Genomic DNA, 23,665 nt, shown 5'->3' with positions numbered 1-23,665 from the left:
TTTTGAAGGTAAATAAAGAAAAAATATACACTGTAATGATGAAACAAAGTGACATATTTGTACTAGACAAGTGTAAAATTACTGCGGATACAAACTGAGAAAGTCAAATCGGCTTGATATCAGCTATCGTCCCCCTGCTTTCCAAGATTTCGGCTGTCAAAAAAACAATATCGGTTGACCACTAGTTACAGGACAAGACTCTCACACTTCCATTAGCCTTTTAAAATCATTAACAGCATTTAAACCATCATCATCAACCAACATCACACTTGGCAATAAATTAATGCTGGAGACAGAAATGGCCACATGATTTGCATATAGCAGGTGACCGCGGGCAATGTATAAGTCAGTATGTCTGGGTCTTAAACAAAACTAGTGGCTTCTATCACTGTTCTTTTAGATCATTTAGCTTCCCAGTCTTTCTTTTGATTATGAAAGCAGCTTAATCTTCTAAAGACCCTGTTGGTGTATGAACTTTGGTAAATGGCTTAGAGACACTTGCACCAATTGCTGAATCCTTAGCACAAGCACCATTAAGACATTAATGCTTGAATCTGATTAAGTATTTCTCAATTTCTATGTGTTTCCTCAAAGGTTCTTTGTCTTGGTGCTGTTCATTCCACCCAAATATTCCACTGAAGGTATTAGATATCCAGTGTGTGGGTTATTGCCTCAGGCCTCATTTACCAGACATACTGGAAATCAATCTATGAGCAGAGTGTTTCAAAGTGCAATATAAATTGATTCAGTTAACAGGGCAAGACTTTGTCTGAAGAGTTGTGGTAGGGAAGATGATGTAAGATTGTCTGGGTTTGTAGGGAAAAAGTTTCTTTCTGTGTGTGCTTGTACGTAGACAGACCCAAGGGCAAGCAAGTCTACTGTTGTGTTAGTTGAAATGAATACACTTTTGTACCTTCTGCTGCCTCTTGAGGGTCTTCTGAAGAATCACTGCCAGATCATCTTTCAGTTTTACACTGTTGTTTACTTCACTGAAACAAAATATGTAATTTAAAAATGTTGCATGTAGTAACATCTAAATTCACGTTATTTAAGTCAGCAAATTCTAAATGTAAGGGCTTATTGAAGTTATTACATTGCTGAACAGAGCCTTTGAAATAGATCAAATGAGTATTCTTCTGGGGAAATTTGTTTTTTAAGACCAAATTCACGTATTTGACCTACACACCATCTACTTAATTAGATGATTTTGTTCTGACATCTTTTCTAAACAAAAGGACTAATCACTAACAAACAAACAATGAGACATTTTAGGAGATTTTCTCCTAAGGAGGATTAATTTTCCAGGCACCCAAACATATGAACAGATGTCTAATGGTCTGGGAACAGCCTATGTGTTTATAAGTACAGGACTGCCCCATTATTTCCAAATATGCTAAAAAGTACTTTAGCTATACTTAAAAATGTCTGTACCAATCAGATTTGTGACGAGGTAGATTTGAGTCCAGCTCTCAGTTCTGAGTTAGAAAGAGGCTTAGATGGAAACACTGCCTCTTTTTTTAATGACATTTTTTATAGTAAACACAAGTATTCTAATATCTAAATCATGTAATGCATCATAGACATCTGCATTATTTATGTATTTAAAAATAATTCTACATGGAAACATGGACATGCTTCATTGTTTTAACTATCTAAAAAAAGTATTTTCGTACCACTCTACAATCCATAGACACACATCCACACATAATATTTGATGAGCTATATATATGTACGATGATAAATGTTTATATATTAATAAAAGCCTAAATTAAATATGTATCTATAATGCGATCATCTCTTCAGAAGACCATTTAATCTTTTCAATCATTTTTAATTGATGGACAAAAATGATGAGAGAATATTAAAATTATCTATTTCTGTTCACGAGTTTGGAATGATATGAGGATGCATGAATGATGACAGAATTTTTATTCTTGGATGAACTATCCCTTTGTTTATTAATTTCATGAACAATATTGTTTCCTTCATCCACATTTGTCTTTCTCACAAATGGCCAGTTGGATGTCTAGTGCTCTTTAGATTTGCCGGACTTAACATGCTTGTGTTTAATCACATGATCAAAGTGTGTGATTTACCCTAAAATTACGTTGCTTTAAAATGGGTTTCCAGCATTCTGTAACGTTTGTAAATATGATGACGGTTATAATCATGAACAGATTTGGTGCTGTGTATCTGAGTGTGTTGCTGTACACTGTCGCTGACATTGCAGCAAAGACACCACTGAGGTGAGATAGAATGTGTGACAGAGTGTTAACCCTTTACTCTCTTTTCTAGCCAACACAGTGCATGTACATTTTGGATCTGAACACTCACGCATATACTATATACTTATATTATTATTCTTAAAAAAAATTTAAACCATCATACAGCATAACCCTTCTGAAGAAGAAGACTTTAGAAGGAAAAATACACCTACTTTTACATATGAATAAATTATACATAGTAGCTTGCGCCTAACTCAGCTGAACCAGCACGGAAACAGAGTCTTCCTGTGACGTCATTTGTCTTTTAATAAGTAAAAACCTTGAGGATCGAATGAGACATGAGAGTATGATGAGCTCTGGTTTACAGCACTTGGTGTCTTGTATTCTGTGTTTCCAGAACATCCTTTCACCCCAATCAGCTTTGTCAGTAAAAACTAACATGTTGTTATAACAACTTTTTAACTTTTGTCTACACTGAACAATCCCTGCATTAAAGATGCCTCACAAGTAGCAATGGCACCACGTTTTTGCTTTTTCCCTGAAATGAGACTTTTATGACCCTCAGCCTCTCTGTGAAATACATGTTACATAACCAAATCTTTTTAGTCGGATCCAAACGTGCTGTGGCATTTTGCTCTGGCCTCTCCCAGCAGAGTGCAGTATGTCATTCCTGACAGTAGTACATAAGATATAAATCCAGTGCCATTACCCGCAGTCTCTGCTCTCTTGGTGTCTGAGATACAGACACCTGCATGACAAGCCCTGAGCCATACTGATAATGTGCTGACCAATGCAAGCTGCTCACAAGGCTCTTGTACATTATATATATCAAAATAGTAGAAATTAAGCAATTCCTTTTTTTACAACTTTGGTTGTATATCTATGCCAACGTTTATGTCAAATAGCTGCTTTTTTGCGGATTGGTTGTTGGCTGGTCTCCTTGACAACCTCACTGTACTTTGAAGGCTGTTTGATGTCGGCTGTTTTGTATATTCAAATAACAGATGTGGCATGAGTGAATCACCAGTATGAAAACTATTCTAATTATGTAATTCTGGATTCAGTTGCTATTTCAGTTGCTAAACATTTACCAAAATGTATTTGATTAAATATTATATAAATTTATAGTAATGTACAATGAGTTACCAGAACTGACTCCGCAGAAAAACAAAAACAGTGTTAAAATCATTTACACCTTGAGCAACATTCTTGTTCAGTGTTCATTACGACACATTCTACCTTAAATATTCAAAGGTGCATGAAAGTTGTGTTTTAGCTACTATTTGCAAATCTGTTCTTCACAGAAATGCAGTACCATAATGGTGTTGGCTGCACTGCCATCTATTGATGTGGATCAACATGATCATCTCCCTGGTTCATTTTAGTAAGTTACACTGATAGTGAGTTTTAGGTCTACACGATAATTAATTCACTTAATTTTCTTTAAAGGTGAGATATTTCATTAAAATCACAATTTTATGTGTTTAAGTGCTATAATCAGGGTCCCCAGAGCATGACCAACACAGAAAACGTGGAAAGGAACAAGGTAACACTTTAGAATAGGTAACACCTATAATTTGCTTATTAGCATGCATATTACTAGAATATTAGCCATGTATTAGTGTTAATTAAGAACATATTAATTAAATGCTTTATTCTACTTGACCTTATTCTACATCCCTAATCTTACCCAATACCTAAACCTATAACTACCTTACTAACTATTAATAAGCAGCAAATTAAAAATTTATTGAGAGAAATGTCGTAGTTAATAGTTAACAAGTGTTACCTACTGTATTCTAAAGTGTTACCAAGAACAAACCAATAAAAGGCTTTTGGTAAGCATTTCTCTGCAAGCTTGTGACAAAACGACCCACTCAGATTTTGCGCCCTCTGTGATGTAGAAAGTCGATCTTAAAGTGGAGCAGTAGATTTATTGTTTTATTTACTGTATATAATGCTGCTGCTACACAGATCTAATATAAACATGCAATTTCTTTCCCAGCTGTTGACCTTCACAGACATAACTGTTTTTGTAACTCATGAGAGTTTTTAACATGAACTTGCAACTAAAACGTACCTGTGGAAACCTTTTCTCAAGACGAGAAATACGTACCGCCAGTTAACGCCGGCTGTGCCAAGTGTGTGACCGCACAGAGCCTCGCTCCTCTACAGAGCCTTGCTCCTGGCCTGCATTTTTTGTCATTTATGTCTAATTTGTATTATTTTTTCCACACATTTTGTCCTTTAAAAGACATAACTGATAGAAAGTAAGACTCTGTGTATAAGTATGAGTAAAGTGTTTGTTGTTGGGATGAAATAAAGTTTTCAAGTTCTGCCTCCTGGTCCAACAGCACTTGTCAAAGTCAAAATGATAGAGATGGCCAATCAAATGAAAGAAGGCAGGTCTTAAGGCTGATTTATACTTCTGTGTCGAAACTACACTGTAGACATGCACCTCTCCAAAAATGTCACAGCACGTCAAATCTACACAGACCGCAAGGGCTGTGATTAGTCTGCTAGTACCCCTCCCACCATATGTATTAGAGTTTTGTGTGTGTTTATGCACTTTAATATATTTTAATGTACTTTTTAATACACCTTTTAAAAAAAAACAAAGCAAAGAACAAATGTCTTATCATTTATTATAAAAACGTATCATTACATCACTTTGTTGTCCATTACAAAGAGTTCTGCCATGGTACAAGCCCTTGTGGAGATTGAAAGAATCCCATTTTCTCCTGTTCTGTTGTCATCTCTTTTTTTTTTTTTTTTTTTAGTTTGAAATAAATTAATATACATAATATATGTTTGTGAATATTTTGAATAACACAGGAAATACAAAATAAAAGCGATCCATGTGTCATACAGATCTATTGTGGCTGCGTTGTGTTAAACTCACGTGCGAAAGGGTTAATATAAAATAACTGAATATAAACATAGAAGCCTGCGAAAATAACCATTTTAGAAGAAAATTTTAGATGGCACTCATATATAACTACAAACCTAGAATTTATTTTAGCATTCTAATTTACTTATTCAATTGCTTTGTTATTATTATTTTTATGCAGTAGTTCATACAGTTCTTTTGAGCATGTGCGTGACAGTGATTTGTGCACAAGCATTCGTTACTGTAGCGATCACCCCCCCCCCCCCCCCCACACACACACAATTGCAGAGGGACTATAACTCTAATGCTCTGTGATGTAAAATAATGTATCCTTTGAGCTACACCTAAACCTACCGGATAGCATGAACAAAAGGGAATGTAATGTAAAAACACAAATGCAAGTATGCTGTTTTAGATTGTTTTACAATCTCTTATCTTTCATAGATGATTGAGATTGAGAATTGTATTGAGACTGATATCCTATAAAAAACATGACTCTTTTATCATGTTTTTGATAGGATTCATACCCATGGATTCCACATCCTCAGTCCAATTCCATGCCAGCTGAGCTACATGTAAGCTTGTTACATCCATAAAGCAAAACATTTGGAGCGTGCACATTGTTTTAATGCCTCTAGTGTTCATTTCTGTTGTAAACTGCAGTGATATGGACTTATTGGAATGTATTTCGCATCTTGCAAAAAAGTTCCCACAGGTATATTTTCTTTATGAGATCATGTGGTAAACTTATGTGCATATGTCAGATTAAGACATAAAAAAGAGCTTCAGTATTCACATGCCATGTGACAGCCGCTTTCTGTGTGCATGCTTCCCGATGTGCGCGCTCAAAAAAAAAAAAAAAAGTATATTAGAAGTTTAAACTAATATGGTTACAAAATTTCAGCACAGCAGCTTATTTGCATTTGAAGAGCATACAAGAAAAAGCGTTTCTGCTTACACTCAAAATAGATGTTTTTAAAATGATATAATAAATGATCTGTGGAGTATTTTGAGCTGAAACTTCACAGACACACTCTGGGGACACCTGGGACTTATATAACATATTGTAAAAAAGGGCATAATAGGTATTCTTCAACTAATCATATCAATGGATCATAATAAAAACACTTTTTATAATAAACTAGTATTATAGTATACACTATGTGTTTACACCATTTAGACTCTTCACAAAAAAAAGCAATTTCTTAATAATAATACTTCATTAAATTATCACCAAACTGAATGAATAACTATATGTTATGTAACTACAGTATGTTATGTAAAGGTAATTGGTGGTAAGTTGGCACTTTTTTTTTGCCATGACCCTGTGTGAGTTTTCATTTAGTGAAGATTTGATTCAACTGTCAAGACCATTTTTACAATAGAAGGCTGGCCCCATTGAACAATAGCATTTGGCGTTTTCCTACTGAGGCCTTTCTCTTTTGATGTCTGTTACTTTCTCATTTTCTTTGTTTTTAGGTTCCAAGTTCCTTCGCCTGACTGAACCTCAGTAATTTTGATTTTGTATGTGTGTGTCTCTTTTGTCTTTCTTGCAGTTCCAAGGGTTTGACCTCTGACCACACCACGGTGGGCAAAATCTTGAAAACAACAACTCTGCATTATGAGACTAGGTAGAAGAAGTGAAGACAAAATATGTGAGACTGGCCTAAAGGGATTGCGAAACACCTGTGTCCATCATTTGTCATTATTGCTAGATCAATGAGACAGTTGACAGTTTGGTGAAAACATTCATTTCTTAATTCTTTGCACTAAATTCTGACTTAGAATCATCTCCGCACATATTCTGCTAGAGGAAAGACTCATTAATTACCCGGCTGTCAGTTGTATAAGTGACTATGCATAAGAAAGACCTTGGGACTGTCCCAGTTTGTTAGGTGTTGTGGGAAACAGGGCAAGATTTCCCCTCACAGCCTGGCCCTCCAGGACTGCTGTCATTGCTAATGTAATGTTTGTCATGGCAAGTGTGACTGCTGCGGAGGAGTCGGCAAGTGACTGTACCACACCAGTAGTAAATCCACTGCCATTTGAACCCTCTACAACCTCCTCAAATGACCCTAGTCATGGACATGATAGCACTTCCTGCCCTCCAGCAGTACCTCCGCCACCTCCTCTACCTCCTCCACCACCACCTCCAGGCCATCCTCATGCTTCACGCAAGAAACGACGAGTACGGAGCTTCTTCTGGAAAACCATTCCTGAAGAGAAGGTTCGGGGGAAACCGAATATTTGGACTCTAGCAGTAAGACAGCAGCAGTATCAAATTGATGTGAGGACAGTGGAGGAGCTCTTCGGCCAGCAAGAGGAGGTTCGGACCCAGACAAGCAGTGGACATCCTCGTGCTGGAAGATCCAGAGGTTCATTTAAAGAGAGCAAGGATGAGGTAAGTCAAACTGAGTAGAACTAAATCATTGCTTGGGATGTCTGCAGTCAATGCTGGCAAGACAGTGTAACAGTGTAATTATGTTGTCTCTACATCATAGGTGAATGTTTTGCACTCCTAACAGGCTTGAGACTGCCTATTTCAGTTCACATTTTATTTTTAAAAATGACTAAAAAGCGCAACTTGTGTTAGGATTGGCCATGAGTGGAATTTAGCCAATACTGTTAGATATTAGGGATGCACCAATGTGAAAAGATAAGTCAGTACAGATAACCAATAATTAATTAACATCATTTAAATCAATAAAATAATCAATTATTGTTATATTTCTATATTGGCCAATATAAGGCATAAATATAAATTTAGGCAATCAAATAACAGATCATATACAGTCAAGTACAATGGCAGAAAAAATTAAATAAAAAAATTGCTTTCCATTCTGATATCTATCTAGCCTACAAGTCACTTTACCAGATACTGTGGAACATCTTTAAATTCAACATGATTTTATTAGTTATTGTTAGTGTTTGGACTAAAAGCGTGGTTTTAAAAAACATACATTTATTTGTAATATATTTAGAACATATTTAACAACATATAAAGAGTACGTGTTTTCTTTACAATATGGGAATCAACTGAAATCAAAATAATCTTTTTAAGTTCATACAGTAATTCATGGAATGTATAGGATGATTTTATTGTGTTTAATCTATAATTAAATGTGTTCAATTGCATAAAATTCCATTGCATTTACCTGATTTTGTATTATAACCATTTAGAATATTACAATAATACAATATTATACTTTTGAAAAAAAACCTTTAGGGTCAACATAGGTGTGAGATATATATATATATATTTTTTTTTTACATTTAAAAGCTGTGCATACATACTGTAAAAGCTTTTATATTTTAGTTGCTGTAAATATGTCCAAATTGTCCATTTCAGTTTATATCCCGAGTGAACATTATGCATAAATCACTAACAAAGAGAGAGGGTAATTTGATAAAACTTTTATTTGCTTGCTGCATGTTAACATGTTTGCCAACAATTGCCTATAATGTACAGTGCCTCTACCTATCATGTATGCAGCATTTTCTATCATGTACGAAGCATTTTTTTTCACTAGGTTATAAAAAGGATTATTAGGTGTGTGCAATTTGGGTTTTCCACCTTTACATAAAGCATATACCGGTATGTCCCTATTATCCAAAACATATGCTCCCGTGAGCTCGTCATTTTGTGTCTAAGCGACCAGCTGTGTTTTTGTGTTGTTTTGTGTGGTTGCTCCTGGCCTGGGTAGCTTTGTAATTATCCACAAAGGCACCAAGTGTACCTGTGCAGATCTAATGAAGCTGTGTATTGTTTGTCCGAGGTGGCATGGACCATGCATGTGGTCTCGGTTGTAATTTCAGACACAGCATTGCCACTCCTTTGAGTTTGTGAAGCGTCACAAATTACACGTATCACAAACATGGGTCATGTAAATGTGTATGCTAGAGAGAGAGTGACAGATTGTTTCACTAAAATTGCTATGTCAAGTTCGTTAGTTAATCTCATGGGCCCGAAGTCACTACCGAGAGTTTCCTGGTGCTGATGTTAATGAGAAAATCAAGTATAGCATTGTGTTCTTTAAATGGATAGTTCACCCAAAAATTACAATTCTGTCATAAAATACTCACCTTCATGTTGTTTCAAATCCATCAAATTTATTAATCCATAAATAATCCATATAAATGTAGAAGTTTAATCCAAGTCTTCTGAAGAAAAGTCTTCTGTTGTTTTATATTATGAACCAAAATAATCTAGGCTTTAATTAATTTAATAACTAAAACATAACATTTCACAAGATCAGTTTTTGAAGGGAACAAAGAATGTCTCTTTGTTAGATACTGAACTGCAGAAAGCCCACAAATTTTCCATTTAACATCAAATTAAGCACAACACAACACATCGGACAACACATTGTATTGTTTAACTACTTAAACAATTATTTTATGTATATATTGTTATATTACTTACAATACACAGCATGACACACACACACACACGCACAATTTCCAGTTATACAAAAACACAATCTGTCATTTGAAGTGTGAACTTTTCATAGTGAAAAAATTATCAGGATTTATTACAAATATCTTTGTGTTTTGAATGTAGATGAAAGTTTTATGGATTTGGAACAATATGAGGGTGAGCAGACAATGACAAAATTTTCACTTTTGGGTGAGCTATCCCTTTAAGGTTAATTTTAAATAAAAATTCCAAACATTTTTTGGAACTAAAAATATATGCATTCCTATTTAATTTAGTTGGATTGATGTGCACCAAATTTTTAAAGCACTTTATATTAATCTAAGAAACTCTGCATGTCTTTCTTATACTATCATAAAAACCTATTTGATTAGTGGGAAACAGTGGCAGTCCTGGTATAACACACTTAAAAATACAACTTTGTTCTGTTATTAAATGCATGGCTTAAAAGTCTAGTGATACAGATTTCATTTAATGTGCCCTTAAAGGGTTAGATTACCCAAAAATGAAAATCATCCTATGTTATACTCACCCTCGAGCCATCCTAGGTGTATATGACTTCTTTCAGACGAATCCAGTCGAAATTATATTAAAGGGGTCATATGACGTTGCTAAAAAAGAACATTATTTCTTGAATTTGGTGTAATTAATTGTTAATGTTAGGGATGCACCGAAATTTCGGCCACCGAAAATTATCGGCCGAAAATGGCCTTTTCGGTTTTCGGCCGATAGACTTTTATCACCGAAACAACACGGCCGAAATGTTGTGATGACGCAAACAGAAACCGCGACCTGCACGTGCACCTGCATAGCGCAGACCACAAGCTCCACGCGACATTCACTTAACACCAGTGAGAACATTCTCTTCTTATTCCTTTATTCGCAGCACTAAAGCGTCTCCTAACAAAGAGATTAAGACGGACCACGAAGTAAAAACAAAGAAAAGTACAGTCTTATAGAGTCTGTTAGCACACGTCTCACTGAGATCTTTTCGGATCCTCTGCACTTCATCGTGAATGTGCTTGATCCGCGTTATAAAGACCATTACTTGGATGCGGAAATAAGGTAGCGCGCACGAGAAATGATCCAGGCTGCGCTGGATGCGGAGAACCCGCGTGGAGACGGAGAAGCGCCAAGTGCAGGAGACAGATCAGAGCGCAGAAAAAAGACTCGTCTCTGCACCAGATGAGGGGCATGCACCCTCGTTGTCTGATATGTTCAGTGGAATTCTGCAAGAAAGTGCCTCAAATAATAATAATAGGTTGGCTATTTTGTTCTTAGGCTACTATACACACACACACACAAACATATATACATACATAATATCAGATTGTAGCCATATTTATGTTAGATTTCTGCTAGATTTCTGCTTTAATTTGATAAAAATGTTCATTTATGCCCTGACCCTATTTAAATACACTCTCTCAAATATTTCTCAAATGTCAGGTAGATGACAAGCTCAACTGCTCAACAGCTAGATGGTTATCTGTCTGAAGTCCCCATCCCCAGAAGTGATAACAGTCTTGCCAACTGGAGAAGTAATGCACTTTCTAGTCCTACATAGAAAAACTTCAAATGCACTTCACCTAAATGCACTTTGTTTTTATGAGAGAACTGTTCATTTTAAAACCTTTCTGCAGGCCAGTAGGCCTGTACATTATTATTAAATATACACATGAGTGGGATAAATTTTTAGTTTGAATTTTATTATTCAAATTTTATTATTTTATTTTCTACTGTGCATTGTTGCAATGTGCTTAATAAATATTTGCATCATTTGTAATTATGTATTTTTATGTTTTTAAATAAGTTATGTAATTGTAATTATTTTTGAAACTTTAATATTAATTTATGCAATTGCAATTTCTTAATTTTAGTAAAGTTAGTACACGGTCATAGCAATAAATGCAACGGTACTAATAATTGCCATATTTTCTTTCGGTGTTTCGGTTTCGGTTTTCGGCCTTTGGATTTCCAAGAATTTTCATTTCGGTGCATCCCTAGTTAATGTGTAACAACTTTGTGGCGAGTGGGGCGGGGCCGAGAGGTGTGGGAACGAGGAGTGAGGCCAGGTGTAGTGATTGGAGATGAGCTACACCTGCGCCCCACCGCCAGTATCGAGTCCCACGTAGGAGATGGAAGGATATAAAACTGGAGCGACGACCGTGAAGGACGAGAGAGGACCAGGCCTGGGACATTATTTTATGTTTTGGCTTTTATTTGTGCGCGTCAGTCGCCGTGAGGGGCTGACGCGCTGTTTTGTTTATTTTTGAATATTAAAATTATGTTTTGATTGTGCGCCGGTTCCCGCCTCCTTCTTCCCGATGAATATGGAGATTTGTATATTATTACAAACTTATTTTCCACATATTGTACATTATTGTTTCTCCTCTATGCCCCGCCTTTCTGAAACGCATAGATTTTTACAAAGCTCATCACTATCCAGTGCATTGTGATTGGCTGTATGCCTCAAGCATGTAACGGAAATGTTACGCCCCTTACTATTTTGTGATATCGTGTCCCGCCGTGACGTGACAAACTAATAAAGCCCATTACAAACGAGGCATTTGTTGCATCCAGTGAGGACATAATTATGGATTATAATGACTTATACAGTCTTTTTACATGTTGCATTACATCGCACCACGTAAACATAAAACCATGTCTGCATTTGTGACTGGAGAAAGGACAAACGACAAGAGCTACTCTACACTGCTCAAAACTCACATTTTAATCGTCAGTGGCAAATTCTTTAAATATGAAAACATACTTACAGACTCAGAACATTGCAGGCTATTCTCCAAGGTTCAGGAAACAGTCCTCCATAAAATGCACAACAAATCCACACACAAATATTTGGTTTAAACTTTTCTGGAACAGTGTTTCAAATACAACTTTCAACCACTATCAACTATCAACCACTGATTTCTAGTTGTGTCCTCTTTTGGAAAGTCAAACAAAGTCTTTGTGACATAGCAGCGGCAGCAGCAACAATACTAAAGCAAGAAAGCTTTGTGTTAACATTTGGGTGGTGTTATGCAAGTTGCACAGTGTAATGCACACAGTGACGTAGACATTTGGGGCGTGTTTAAAATATGTATTTTAAGAGGGCGTGGAGAGACTTTATTCACCCCCCGGAGCTGTGTGAGGCACTTTTGTATTACGGATGCACACACTTTATTTAATGTGTTTCAGAAACACCCACCCACTGCAATGTTAGAGCTTAGAAGTGCCAGGACAATTTTTAATATAACTCTGATTGGATTCGTCTGAAAGAAGAAAGTAATATACACATAGGATGGCTAAAACATGGAGTAAAACATGGGCTAATTGTCCGTTTTGGGTGAACTAACCTTTTATATATTAGAACTAATATATTTAGATTTAGAATTATTTTACTATATATAATAATCATAAAAGGTTACATTTTATTATGATATAATTTTCTTTTTTTAAGTTCACTCTCATGTTGCATTCCAGTCTGGTCCAGTTACTATCAAGGCTATTATATTTGCAATAATAGTTTAGATTTAAATGTTCCTTCTCATCTAAATCTGATGAAACGTTGTCATCATCTTTTCATTTTTGGTTCCACAGTGCCACTGCTCAATTTGGATGGTAACTTGCAGAAGCCGAAACATTTTTGGAAAAGCAAATGTGACAACAAAGTGAACCATGGAGCACTTTGTGTTCATAATGCCGCCACAAACTGAAATTATAGACACTGAAAACACTATATTTTGGAGAGTAACTGTTCTAAAAATCTGACCTTTTTGGTTACTCTTCTTTAGGCGTCACCTTTATTAAAGTAATATTGCGACATCAGAGATACAGTTTTATTTATTTAGAAACTGCATTCAAATCAACACACCACAAAAACCTGAAGGCCAAAAATTTGAATGGAATTACGTCTCTGGCAGAACACGCACAGTCTGTCCTTTGTGTATCTTTCCATCCATTTTAATAACCATCTTTATTCCTCTGTTTTCCCAGATCAGCATCTTAGACTCCAAGAGAGGAATGAACATTGGAATTTTCCTCAAACAGTTCAAGAAGTAAGTTTCTCTGTGATTTGTAAAAACTATGGATGGAACGGTTCGTGGAAGAAAATCGAAATGTATGGTTCTCCACTCACGGTTCGGCATGCGATGGGACCACAGTTCAACTTTATTCTGACAACATCTATAATATGGTTTGCTATAAAAAAACAAGGAAAAAAACAGGGCTCGGCTAATGTATATTTCTGTTGATGGATGTGCATTCTGGCTTCCCAATACATTACAATAACAGAGATAAGAAAAAAAAAAAAAAAAAACTGTGGACAAACTATTCCCTCTTGTTCAATGTGAATGCCGTATGCTGGAATATGAGGATTTATTCTGGCACAGGTGAGACCTGAACAGCACGTTGATATCTGTGTTTAAGCTAAACTCATTTAAGCTTTGCCAGTTTAAACATTTAAGATGCAGTTTATGCAAGCTTGCGCGCAAAGTGAGAAGATTTGTGCATGAGCTCATCTGAAGCGCACAAACGCGCGCCTCAGAAGGTGCATAAATATTAAGCTTTCTGTGAATCATTGTTTAAATGGATGAATTCACACACAAACTATCTCAAAATGACAATTTTGGTAAGTATCCTAATAGCACAGTGGTTTTCAAACTGGGGTAGATGATGGAGGGGGTACACAAACATAATTATGAGTTTTGGCAATAATTTAATTCTACCCCAACTTAAAGTAACATTAAAACCGAACATGTACTGTAGCTACAGTATTTCTGACAAGCAAATGCCCTTCTAATGTAAAAACAGGAAAATATGCTATCCAATTAGCTTACTTAATCTTTTGCAGTCAAAACTGACGGCATCCACACAAGCAGTCTCCATGTGATAGGATGGCAGCTGAATATGCTGCTTTAGCAAATCGCTCTGATGTTCGATTTATGATTAATGCCTGGTTCAAACTACATGATTTTAGCCTGATTTTGCCACAATTTTCTTGAGGTAGGGTGCCGTGGGGATTCGTAAACGACAATGGGCGTCGGGATGCAAGATTCCATCGTTTCAACTCGTGTAGTGTGTCATAGTGGACGATAACCGATTCCGCATCTGTGATGCTGCACAACATCATGACAGGAAGACTAGCATCATGTTTCATTTTTTTCTGTCCTCCACGAGTTCCGTCATATTGGTGACACTAACCAATAGCAGCACAGGAGCTCTTTCATACACAGTTTTCAGACAAAGTGAAACGAAAGAGAGATTGCTGGTAATCAAACAGTTGTTCATTGCCATTTACTTCCATAGTAGGAAAAAAAAATACTAAGAGTCAATGGCAACCACCAACAGTTTGATTACCAGCAATCATCAAAATATCTTCCTAAGAATATAAGAAAGCAACTCATACAGGTTTGAAACGACATGAGGGTGAATAAATGATGACAGAATTTAAATTTTTGGGTGAACTATCCCTTTAAGGAAGCAAATATCGTCCTTTAATAGAAAAGTTAATGTTAAACGCCCAAGGGGCTATAAAAACTTTGAGAACCACTGCTATAGCAGACATAGCTAACTGAAGGTACTGTTTCAGTGACAACACTTTCTTAATATTAATCGAACAGCAACAACAAAGAAATCACTCACTGCTCTTAAATGAATAGCTTTTGTAACTTTAATAAAGATCTTTATACAGTCAATATGCAATGCTGTTTTAAATTTCATCATAACTTTATTAAATGTCTGTACCTAAAGTCTAATGTTAAAAAAACTGAAAATCACTGTTTATTTTATATATCTTTACTCTATTGTATTGTTTATTTGTGCTGTCGCTCGTAGTTAGATAGATTATTCTTATTTTCTTTATTTTTATTTGACAGTATAGTTTTAGCCTAAACATCATGAAACCGTGACTCTAAAACCATAAGTTGAACTGTTCCACCCTTAAAAAACCCATGTGTGCGTGTGCTCCATGACAGAAATAGGATCTGGTGGTCAAGGGAAATCTGATGCTCTTGTGTAAAGATCAATAGCTTTCAGGTTCTGATTGATACTTGGAAGTTCACATGAGGATGGCGTAGACATTCACTGTGACAAGTACTAGGTACAGATAAATAAAGACACAAGGTATTTTGTCGGTGCTCAGTAGACAATTTGAGCAGAAAAAAAGCAGAAAACAATAAAAGTTTAGTTTATGTCAGACCTGTTGCAATGTAAAATGGGCAAGTGAAGATGGATGTGACCGGTGTAAACAGGATTTTTGTTTGTTGATTTCAACATCCACCAAGGCAGCATGGGTATAAATGATACTTCTTTATACTTCTGTTTTTCTCTCTCAGGTCCAATCATGCAATAGTAGAAGACATTCGTCTGGGCAACAGTAAGCAATATGGAGCTGAAACGCTGAAAGAACTTCTCAAACTTCTGCCTGAAGCAGAGGAGGTGAAAATTCTGAACCTACTTCATATTTGTGTATAGTCCTATTTTTATTGTGTATGGCACCTGCTATTAACATCTGCCTCATCACAAATGGACATCAGTATATACGGGAGTACTGTAAATAAAATACAGTGTTGTGTATTATGAACAAAACAATTAAATCCCTCAAACCACATTAGCTGGCAGTCAGAGATGCATATAACCACATTGCATTTGTTGTGTATTTGTGTCTCAGAAAACATCAAAAGAGACTCATGTTACAAATGATCACTACATTAAAATAATGTTTCGATATGCAGTGGCATACTGATGAGCTAAGTGATGTATGTGGAGATAAAACCAGACCCTATCCTCAATGAAATGCAATCGGCTTTACTTATCAGTGTTATTTTAGTATTATTTATATAATATTTTAATATTTATTAACATTTTGAATTAGCTTTCCGTTTTCATTTTAAATGTATTTTAAGGAATTTTGTTAAGTCACTTTTATGAGTTTTTTTTGTTGTTGTTGTTGTTGTTGCTAATATAACTTTTTAGCTTAAATTATTATTGTTGTATTGTTGTAGTTTTAATATTTATTTTATTAGTAACTCATTCTATTTCAAATTTTTTTTTACTGAAGTATAAGTTTGTAATGTTATATTTAAAATATATTTCAGCATTTTCAATTAACTTATTTATTTATTTATTTATTTATTTTTACTTTTAGTTAACATTAACAACACTGCCTAGACATAATTTATAAGGAATGTTGAACATTTTATTAATACTTTTTATTTAGGGAATTAGGGAGGCACCAACTTTAAAAATCTGGTTGTTACACTTTATTTTAAGGTGTCCTTGTTACAGTGTAACTATACATACAAGTAATTAATAATATTAATTAACTACATGTGCTTACTATAGGGTTAGGGTTAGGGTTATGAAAAGTGTTTTGGTTTAGGGTTAGTTGCATGTAATTATGCATAATTTATTGTTATTATAGTAGTAAGTACAAATATTGTGTAACAAGGACACTGTAAAATAAAATGTTACCAATATGGCCAATACCAATGCTAATAATTATGTGTGTTATATGCAGTAATTGATAAATTTCAGAAATTAAAATGTGTACCATGTATACTAGTTTCATCATAACATAATTTGTAGTATGAATAATGGACATTAAGTTTGATGCTTGCTGAGAATAATTTTACCAATGCTTTTACATTATTAGTGCTTTAATATTTAACATTACGTGTTAGATGACAGTATATATATATATATATATATATATATATATATATATATATATATATATATATATATATATATATATATATATAATGCATTCAATTGATAAATTAAAAATGGTACAAATCAATTGGGCATCCTTAGTACATTGTTTACTCTCTGGATTTAAATCACATATATTCACTAGGTGAAGAGACTGAAGGAATTCAAAGGAGACCCAAATAAGCTGACGCTGGTTGATTCCTTCATGTTCCTGCTGATTCAAGTGCCACGGTAAGAGGCACACCAGATCTCTCTTACCAGTGAAATACAAATCTAAGATACAATACCTAACATCATATAGAAAAAGGCAGGTCAATTATTGTTTGTTCAATTTTAAAGCTTTGATGTGCGTATTGAGGCCATGGTACTTCAGGAAGAGTTCCTTCCATCCTGTACAGTCATGAGTCGTGAGATTAACATTGTGCGCCAGGCTACTGAAGGTAAGAACATACTCATAAAAAGTTCTGATATTTATATCATATTTTTGAGGATTTTTTTTCTTTAAGAGTAATAACTGTATTTTTGTTAAGCAGACAATACATTTTGTCATTCACGTGGGGGGAGAAAATCTCATTCTTGCTCTCTCCTACACCTACTCATCATCCCCTCTAATTTGATACTCTATTCCACTACTTTTAAAAGATCTCCTGTCAAGTATGGTCCAATAAACAGTAAAGTAAACTTTTAGCCGGATTCAATTCTTGTTAAGTGCATTTTGCTGAGTCATTTTCAGCTGTTCCTGTATTAGCCTCAGAAACCAATGGCTCATGACCTTTTAATGCCTCAACACTACTGAAACGTAAAGATTTGGCACTCCATTAATCATTACATTGATGCCTTTAGCAAAACTCCAATTGAGTTTTATTAATCTTGCATCAACTAATCCTAGCAGTCTATTTTGAACTACACGTTAGATCATGCTGTCAGCACTTTTTTACCTAATTTAAATGTGGTATCAAGTGTTCAGATTTCTTTTAAATGTTTTAGTCTGTAGACTGTAGGAAGGATAGAAATAGCATTTAGAGTGTTGTGTAATTTAACAAATTGCCTGTGGTTATTCAGTTTCTATTGATTATTCCACAGAACTAATGACTTGTGAAGAGCTCCATGCCATTCTACATTTGGTTCTCCAAGCAGGAAATATCATGAATGCAGTAAGTATTTTTTTTTCTATTTGTCTTTCCAGTGTTCCTTAGCCTTTACCCCTCATCTTACCCCTTTTTATGGACATTTCCCTCTTTTCACTTTTGTTCTTTCCTTTCAACTCCTCCTCCAAAACATTCCCTGATTTATTTTAATCAGGAAGGGTTGATGGCTTTTACAGCATTAACCAGACACTGACTGATGTTCTCTGTGTGTTCATAGGGTGGCTATGCAGGCAATGCTGTGGGCTTCAAACTGTCTTCACTTCTCTCTCTGGCTGACACGAAGGCAAACAAGCCTGGCATGAACCTGCTCCATTTTGTTGCCCTAGTAAGTGCACTGTAGTTTTTTCCAGATGTGATGATACAGTTTTGTAAAAAAAAAAATTATGAAAACAAGCCATTGTAATAACACCAACATTTTGTTTTAACTGGTTTGACTTGGATTTTTCTTTAACTTTTATCACAAAGGAAGCACAGAAAAAGGACGAGGCCCTCTTGAAGTTCCCAGAGAAGCTAACGCATGTTCAGAGTGCAGTCAGGTAACAACAGTATTAGTTTCTGATGCATATTGCAAACATAAGTGCAAGTTAACTTCTATCAATAATAATCATTCCATTATTTTTATTCAACTTTAGAACACCTTAAAGGATTAGTTCACCCAAAAATGAAAACTCTGTCATTAATTACTCACCCTCATGTCGTTCCAAACCTGTAAGACCTTTGTTCATCTTCAGAACTCTCTGAACAGACTCTCCCATAGACAGCAAGGATCCTTACATGATAAAGTCTCAGAAACATAGCAAGGAGATCAGTAAAATAATCCATGTGACATCAGTGGATTAACCGTAATTTTACAAAAGCTATAAGAATACTTTTTGTGTGCAAAGAAAACTAAAATAATGAATTTATTCAACAATTTGTCTCCTCAGTGTCGCCCTATAGCACCATTTTATAGAGTATAAAAAACATAAACAACATTTGTACGAAGATACGTTGTTTCGGAGAGCACTCAGAGTGCATAAAAAATATCTTAATTAGTGTTCTGAAGATGAACGAGGGTCTTACAGGTTTGGATTAATGACAAAATTCTAATTTTTGGGTGAACTATCCCTTTTAATGGAGTTTTATTAATACTGATTGCATTAACTGTTATTATGACTACAGCAGTGTCAAACCAAACTACCAAACAACTATTTTGATTGAAGTTTTGACTTTTTCTTAAAAATGTATTCATTATGCACTGAAACTTTCTATTAAACTTTTTCCTTCCTCTGTCTTTCTCTGACTTACATTTTTATTGTTTAAGAATTTCAGTAGAAAATATAGAAGGAGAGTTTTCCTCTCTGTATGTCAAAACGCGTTCCTTGGAACAAAAAATTCAGGATGACGTTGAGCTGCAAAAGCAGCTAGATCCATTTTTGCAGGTAAATGAATCATTCCCAGAATTATAATTATGTAGTACATTTTGGTTTTGTCTTTACAAAATTTTGTATTTACAACATTTTGGTTTTGTATTTCTACTGTCTTTATATTTTCGTTTTATTAGCTATAATGGATTAACTAACTTTTTATGTCAATATGAATAACCTGCTTTCTTTTTATTTGTTAGAGCTCTACACAAGCCTTGCAGGACCTCAAACATCGCAGGCTGGACTTGCGCAAAGAGGGTAATGCCCTCATTGACTTCTTCTGTGAAGACAAAGACACTTTCAAACTGGATGAGTGCTTTAGAATTTTCCAAGATTTCTGCCTAAAGTTCAAAAAAGCTGTAAAGGTAAATTTCACATGACTGACATGCAAAAATTACATTTAACATAATTTAAAATAAAATAATTAATAGCTTATTTGTCACGACATAAAGATTGAGATTTACTATCAGCTTGCGCCAGTACAAACCCTAAAAACGGATTTACTAAAGACACACGGTGTGAAATTAGAACTGAAAAGGTGTGGATTTTAGTGTGGATTTTAGTGAATATACACTTGTAGATCTTTCCCTTTCAATCTGTAAATTTATGGGAGGAGAGTATTTAAATGAATCACGCAACACAATTTATGAAGATTTGTGCTTGTCAATTCACAGGTATTTGCAGCATTATTTAACTCCAAAAAAAATGTCTTAAAGCAGGCAGTAATTTACACTGCTTCTGGTAGATTGTCATTATGGAAATGAGATGTTGTGTCTGTGTAATGTGCACCTTCTCAGTAAATCGCAGAATTTTCCCCTCCCATCTGCGTTTTTCTAACAATAATTTGCCCTGTTTAGTAAATCTGGCCCTAAGGCATTTATGAATCATGCTACAGATCATATATCTGTAGACACAAACTCCTATAGTAATCTCTTATCCACTCTTCTGCAGGACAACCGGGACAGGGAACTGAAGGAGGAAGCTAGACAGCGTCGCTTACGGGAACTGGAGGAGAGACGGTGTGCCTGGGGTGCAGCCAATAATGAGGCAGGTGGTTTTGGTCGCAGCAGCAGCGAAAATGATGTTGACATCCTAACCAAAGAAGGCCTCCTGGACTTCCTGCTTCAATCGAGACCTCAAAGCCCCCACAGTCCTTTGGGGCGCTCAGCTAGTGCCCGACGTTACCATCACACAGAGCTGATATCTGGGTCTTCAGCAAGTGACTATACAAAATTCAGCAGCCTGCCACGTCCAAGCAGGAACCACCAGCGAAAAACATTGCCATGGCTTGTCTTACAGGATGATAATAGAGAGTTGGGTCCACAGAGTCAGGTTTACCAAGAGAAGCTGGCAACTTCACCAAGGGCTGAGACTGAACCCATCAGTCCTTTAGCTAGATACTCAAGTTTTGGCTACAACATGAACAATGATCCCTACAATAATAATAATTACACTTCTCTATCTGAAGGTGGATTTACACCTCAATTAAGTAATGCAAAGCATGTCTTTCAGGGCACATCTGGTCAAAGTGTTGGACACATGAGTGTTTCTGTGGAGAAACACAAACTAGTTACTGGTCTTCAGCCCTTTGAGATAACCAGCCAGATCAAAAATAACAGTCATGCTTTTGTGCACAACCAGCATGAAGTGTTTGTAACAGATCTGGAAAGGGAAGAAAACTCTCCTCAAGCATTTGTCCTTGATACACCCCCATCTAGCAGGAGTTCAGAGGAACCAGAAAAAATATCACAGAGGGAGGAAGCAGACACAAGTACCTTTTCCTCAACAACTTGTGACACCCCGTTGCCCCTGGATCCCTCTGTGTCCAGTAAGAAACCTGTGTTGTATGTCATGGACTGCACTGAAACCGATTGTTCCATTGTGCTGGACTGTTCTGAGATAGAGAGTTCTCCTATCATACAAGAAAGATCTGAACTTGACCCAAAGTCACAGGATGCCAACTTTCCAAGAGTTATTCAGGACACCAATTCCCTTTCCTCCAATTTTGAGTCCACCGATTGTCACATTGTGTCCACGTCAAGTGATGAACCACTTGCCGGAAGGATCACTCAAGCTAGTCCAGAATCAGTCAGTCCATCTGTTACTACTGAAGAAGCAGAGACAGGTAGCTGTGACACAGCTGAAGGGCGAAGAGTTGGCAAGAAAGCAGTCAAGACCGGTAGCACCAAAACAACACTTGTCAAAACCAAGACAACATCCAAAGTAATTGCTCATGCCAGTCATCCGACAAGAACCCTCACAGCAACTGAGACTCAGAACATGCGCAAGGTGGTGCCCATTACAAGGCAGAATCGCTCTAGTAGCAGCATGAAGAAAGTCGAAAAACCTTCTGGACATGAGAACATTGAACCCAGACGTCCACATCGTGACCAAAGCATGCCAGTCAGGAGAGGCGAGAGGCAAGGTAGACCAGCGCGACATTCAAGCCTCCCTCCAGAGGATCCCAGGGCACAACGAGGAGCGACACCAAGCAGCTCTCGGTGGGCAAGGGATTCGACTCAACACAGACCCTCCATCAAGAAAACAAATCCTAAACCTGTTCGTAACATTTCAAAACCAGCACCAGAAGAAAAGATGTGTCGTTCTACAATGCGTGCCTTGGCCAAAGCTCAGGCCCAAGGAACTTCAGAAGTTGGAACACCTGACAGTCCCAACAACACAATGAAAAGTTCTTCGCCTTTGCCTAGCTTTGCTCGCAACACTGTGGCATCTTCTTCCAGATCTAAAAAAGACATGCCTTCACCAGCTGTAACAGGAACACCATCAAAGAGCTTAGCCAGAGCTAGCTCTCAGAAATTGCCTGGTGGTAGAACGGACTCTGTCAGTAGCGGACCTTTGCCGAGGAGCGAGGATAAACTAGGGGGGTCTATTAGGAGGGTTCAGAGTGTAAGGGCTTCTAGTCGAAGCAGTGACACACCTCCCCCGCAGTCTGGACGAGAGCACTCCCTTAAAAGTAGCAGTTTCTCAGAGAGATCCACACAGATTAGAGACTCCATCTCGAGCAGGACCAACAAACCCACATGGAAGTAGAGTTACACTGTGGCTCTAAAAGCAACATTAAACATGGATGGTCACATTTTTTTGCATATAGTGGAATTACTAGAGACACAAAAGCCTCTTAAATTGTTCTGAATGTATCTACAGCCTTTAAAATGTAGCTGAAGTTGTATCACTGGATGCTCAGTAACAGCTTCAAGAATAATATGAGCTACTTTTGACAGCACATTTAGTAGCACTTCCACATCCACACAAGGATGGTTTTGATGGCCTTTTTCCATATAGCTGAAACATTATCAACTGTCACAGAAAACACATCAATCACAAATTGTAATAGTGTTAGATTAACCCTATATTTTATTATCTATGTATTATGTCTACAAAGATCTTGTGAGCTGTTCTTACAAATTGTGAGAACAAATAAAATAGAAGACAATTTGTCATATATACATATGCTTGCTTTGTTATTTTATATGTGTACTAAATGTAAATGTAGTACTGTTTACTAGGGTAATATTTCCATTAAAACAGCTTCATGAACACTCAAAGATTCATCCACATTTCCCATGTGCATGATGACAAATCAAGCTGAAGACTGTTTGATGAATGTCTAATAATGTTATCCAAATACATCTTAGTGTAGCTGATGCAATGAGTACTACAGCTAGTAGTTTCGAAGATGCCTCTCCAGTGATGTTTTTGGATACGTTCAAAATCTTTGCTGCCGAGTTGCTTGTTTTCAATTTGCCTTTTATGCAGGGTACATGCTGCTGTACACTGTCTTGCTGCTGATGACACTGTATTTGTGACTTTTCTGTGAATAAACTGCTAGT

The 23,665-nt window shown here is 36.2% G+C and overlaps 1 protein-coding gene across 1 annotated transcript in view; it reads left to right on the top strand.

Moving 5' to 3' along the window:
- The window catches only part of fhdc1 (FH2 domain containing 1), a 30,591-nt gene extending 7,217 nt beyond the window's left edge, over positions 1-23,374 (top strand). Inside the window, exons 2-12 of the mRNA XM_026203803.1 lie at positions 6,672-7,516; positions 13,544-13,605; positions 15,883-15,985; positions 17,406-17,491; positions 17,600-17,700; positions 18,344-18,414; positions 18,626-18,733; positions 18,874-18,944; positions 19,712-19,829; positions 20,015-20,179; positions 20,766-23,374. Coding sequence (XP_026059588.1) covers positions 7,082-7,516; positions 13,544-13,605; positions 15,883-15,985; positions 17,406-17,491; positions 17,600-17,700; positions 18,344-18,414; positions 18,626-18,733; positions 18,874-18,944; positions 19,712-19,829; positions 20,015-20,179; positions 20,766-22,865 — 3,420 coding nt within the window. The 5' untranslated portion in view covers positions 6,672-7,081 and the 3' untranslated portion in view covers positions 22,866-23,374. The remainder of the gene's footprint in view (positions 1-6,671; positions 7,517-13,543; positions 13,606-15,882; positions 15,986-17,405; positions 17,492-17,599; positions 17,701-18,343; positions 18,415-18,625; positions 18,734-18,873; positions 18,945-19,711; positions 19,830-20,014; positions 20,180-20,765) is intronic.
- Positions 23,375-23,665: the final 291 nt, after the last annotated feature.

The sequence above is a fragment of the Carassius auratus genome, chromosome 26 (assembly GCF_003368295.1).
Source record: "Carassius auratus strain Wakin chromosome 26, ASM336829v1, whole genome shotgun sequence".
Classification (NCBI taxonomy): Eukaryota; Metazoa; Chordata; class Actinopteri; order Cypriniformes; family Cyprinidae; genus Carassius; species Carassius auratus.
Note: the sequence above shows the minus strand (reverse complement) of the source record. Positions and strands in the feature narration are given on the sequence as shown.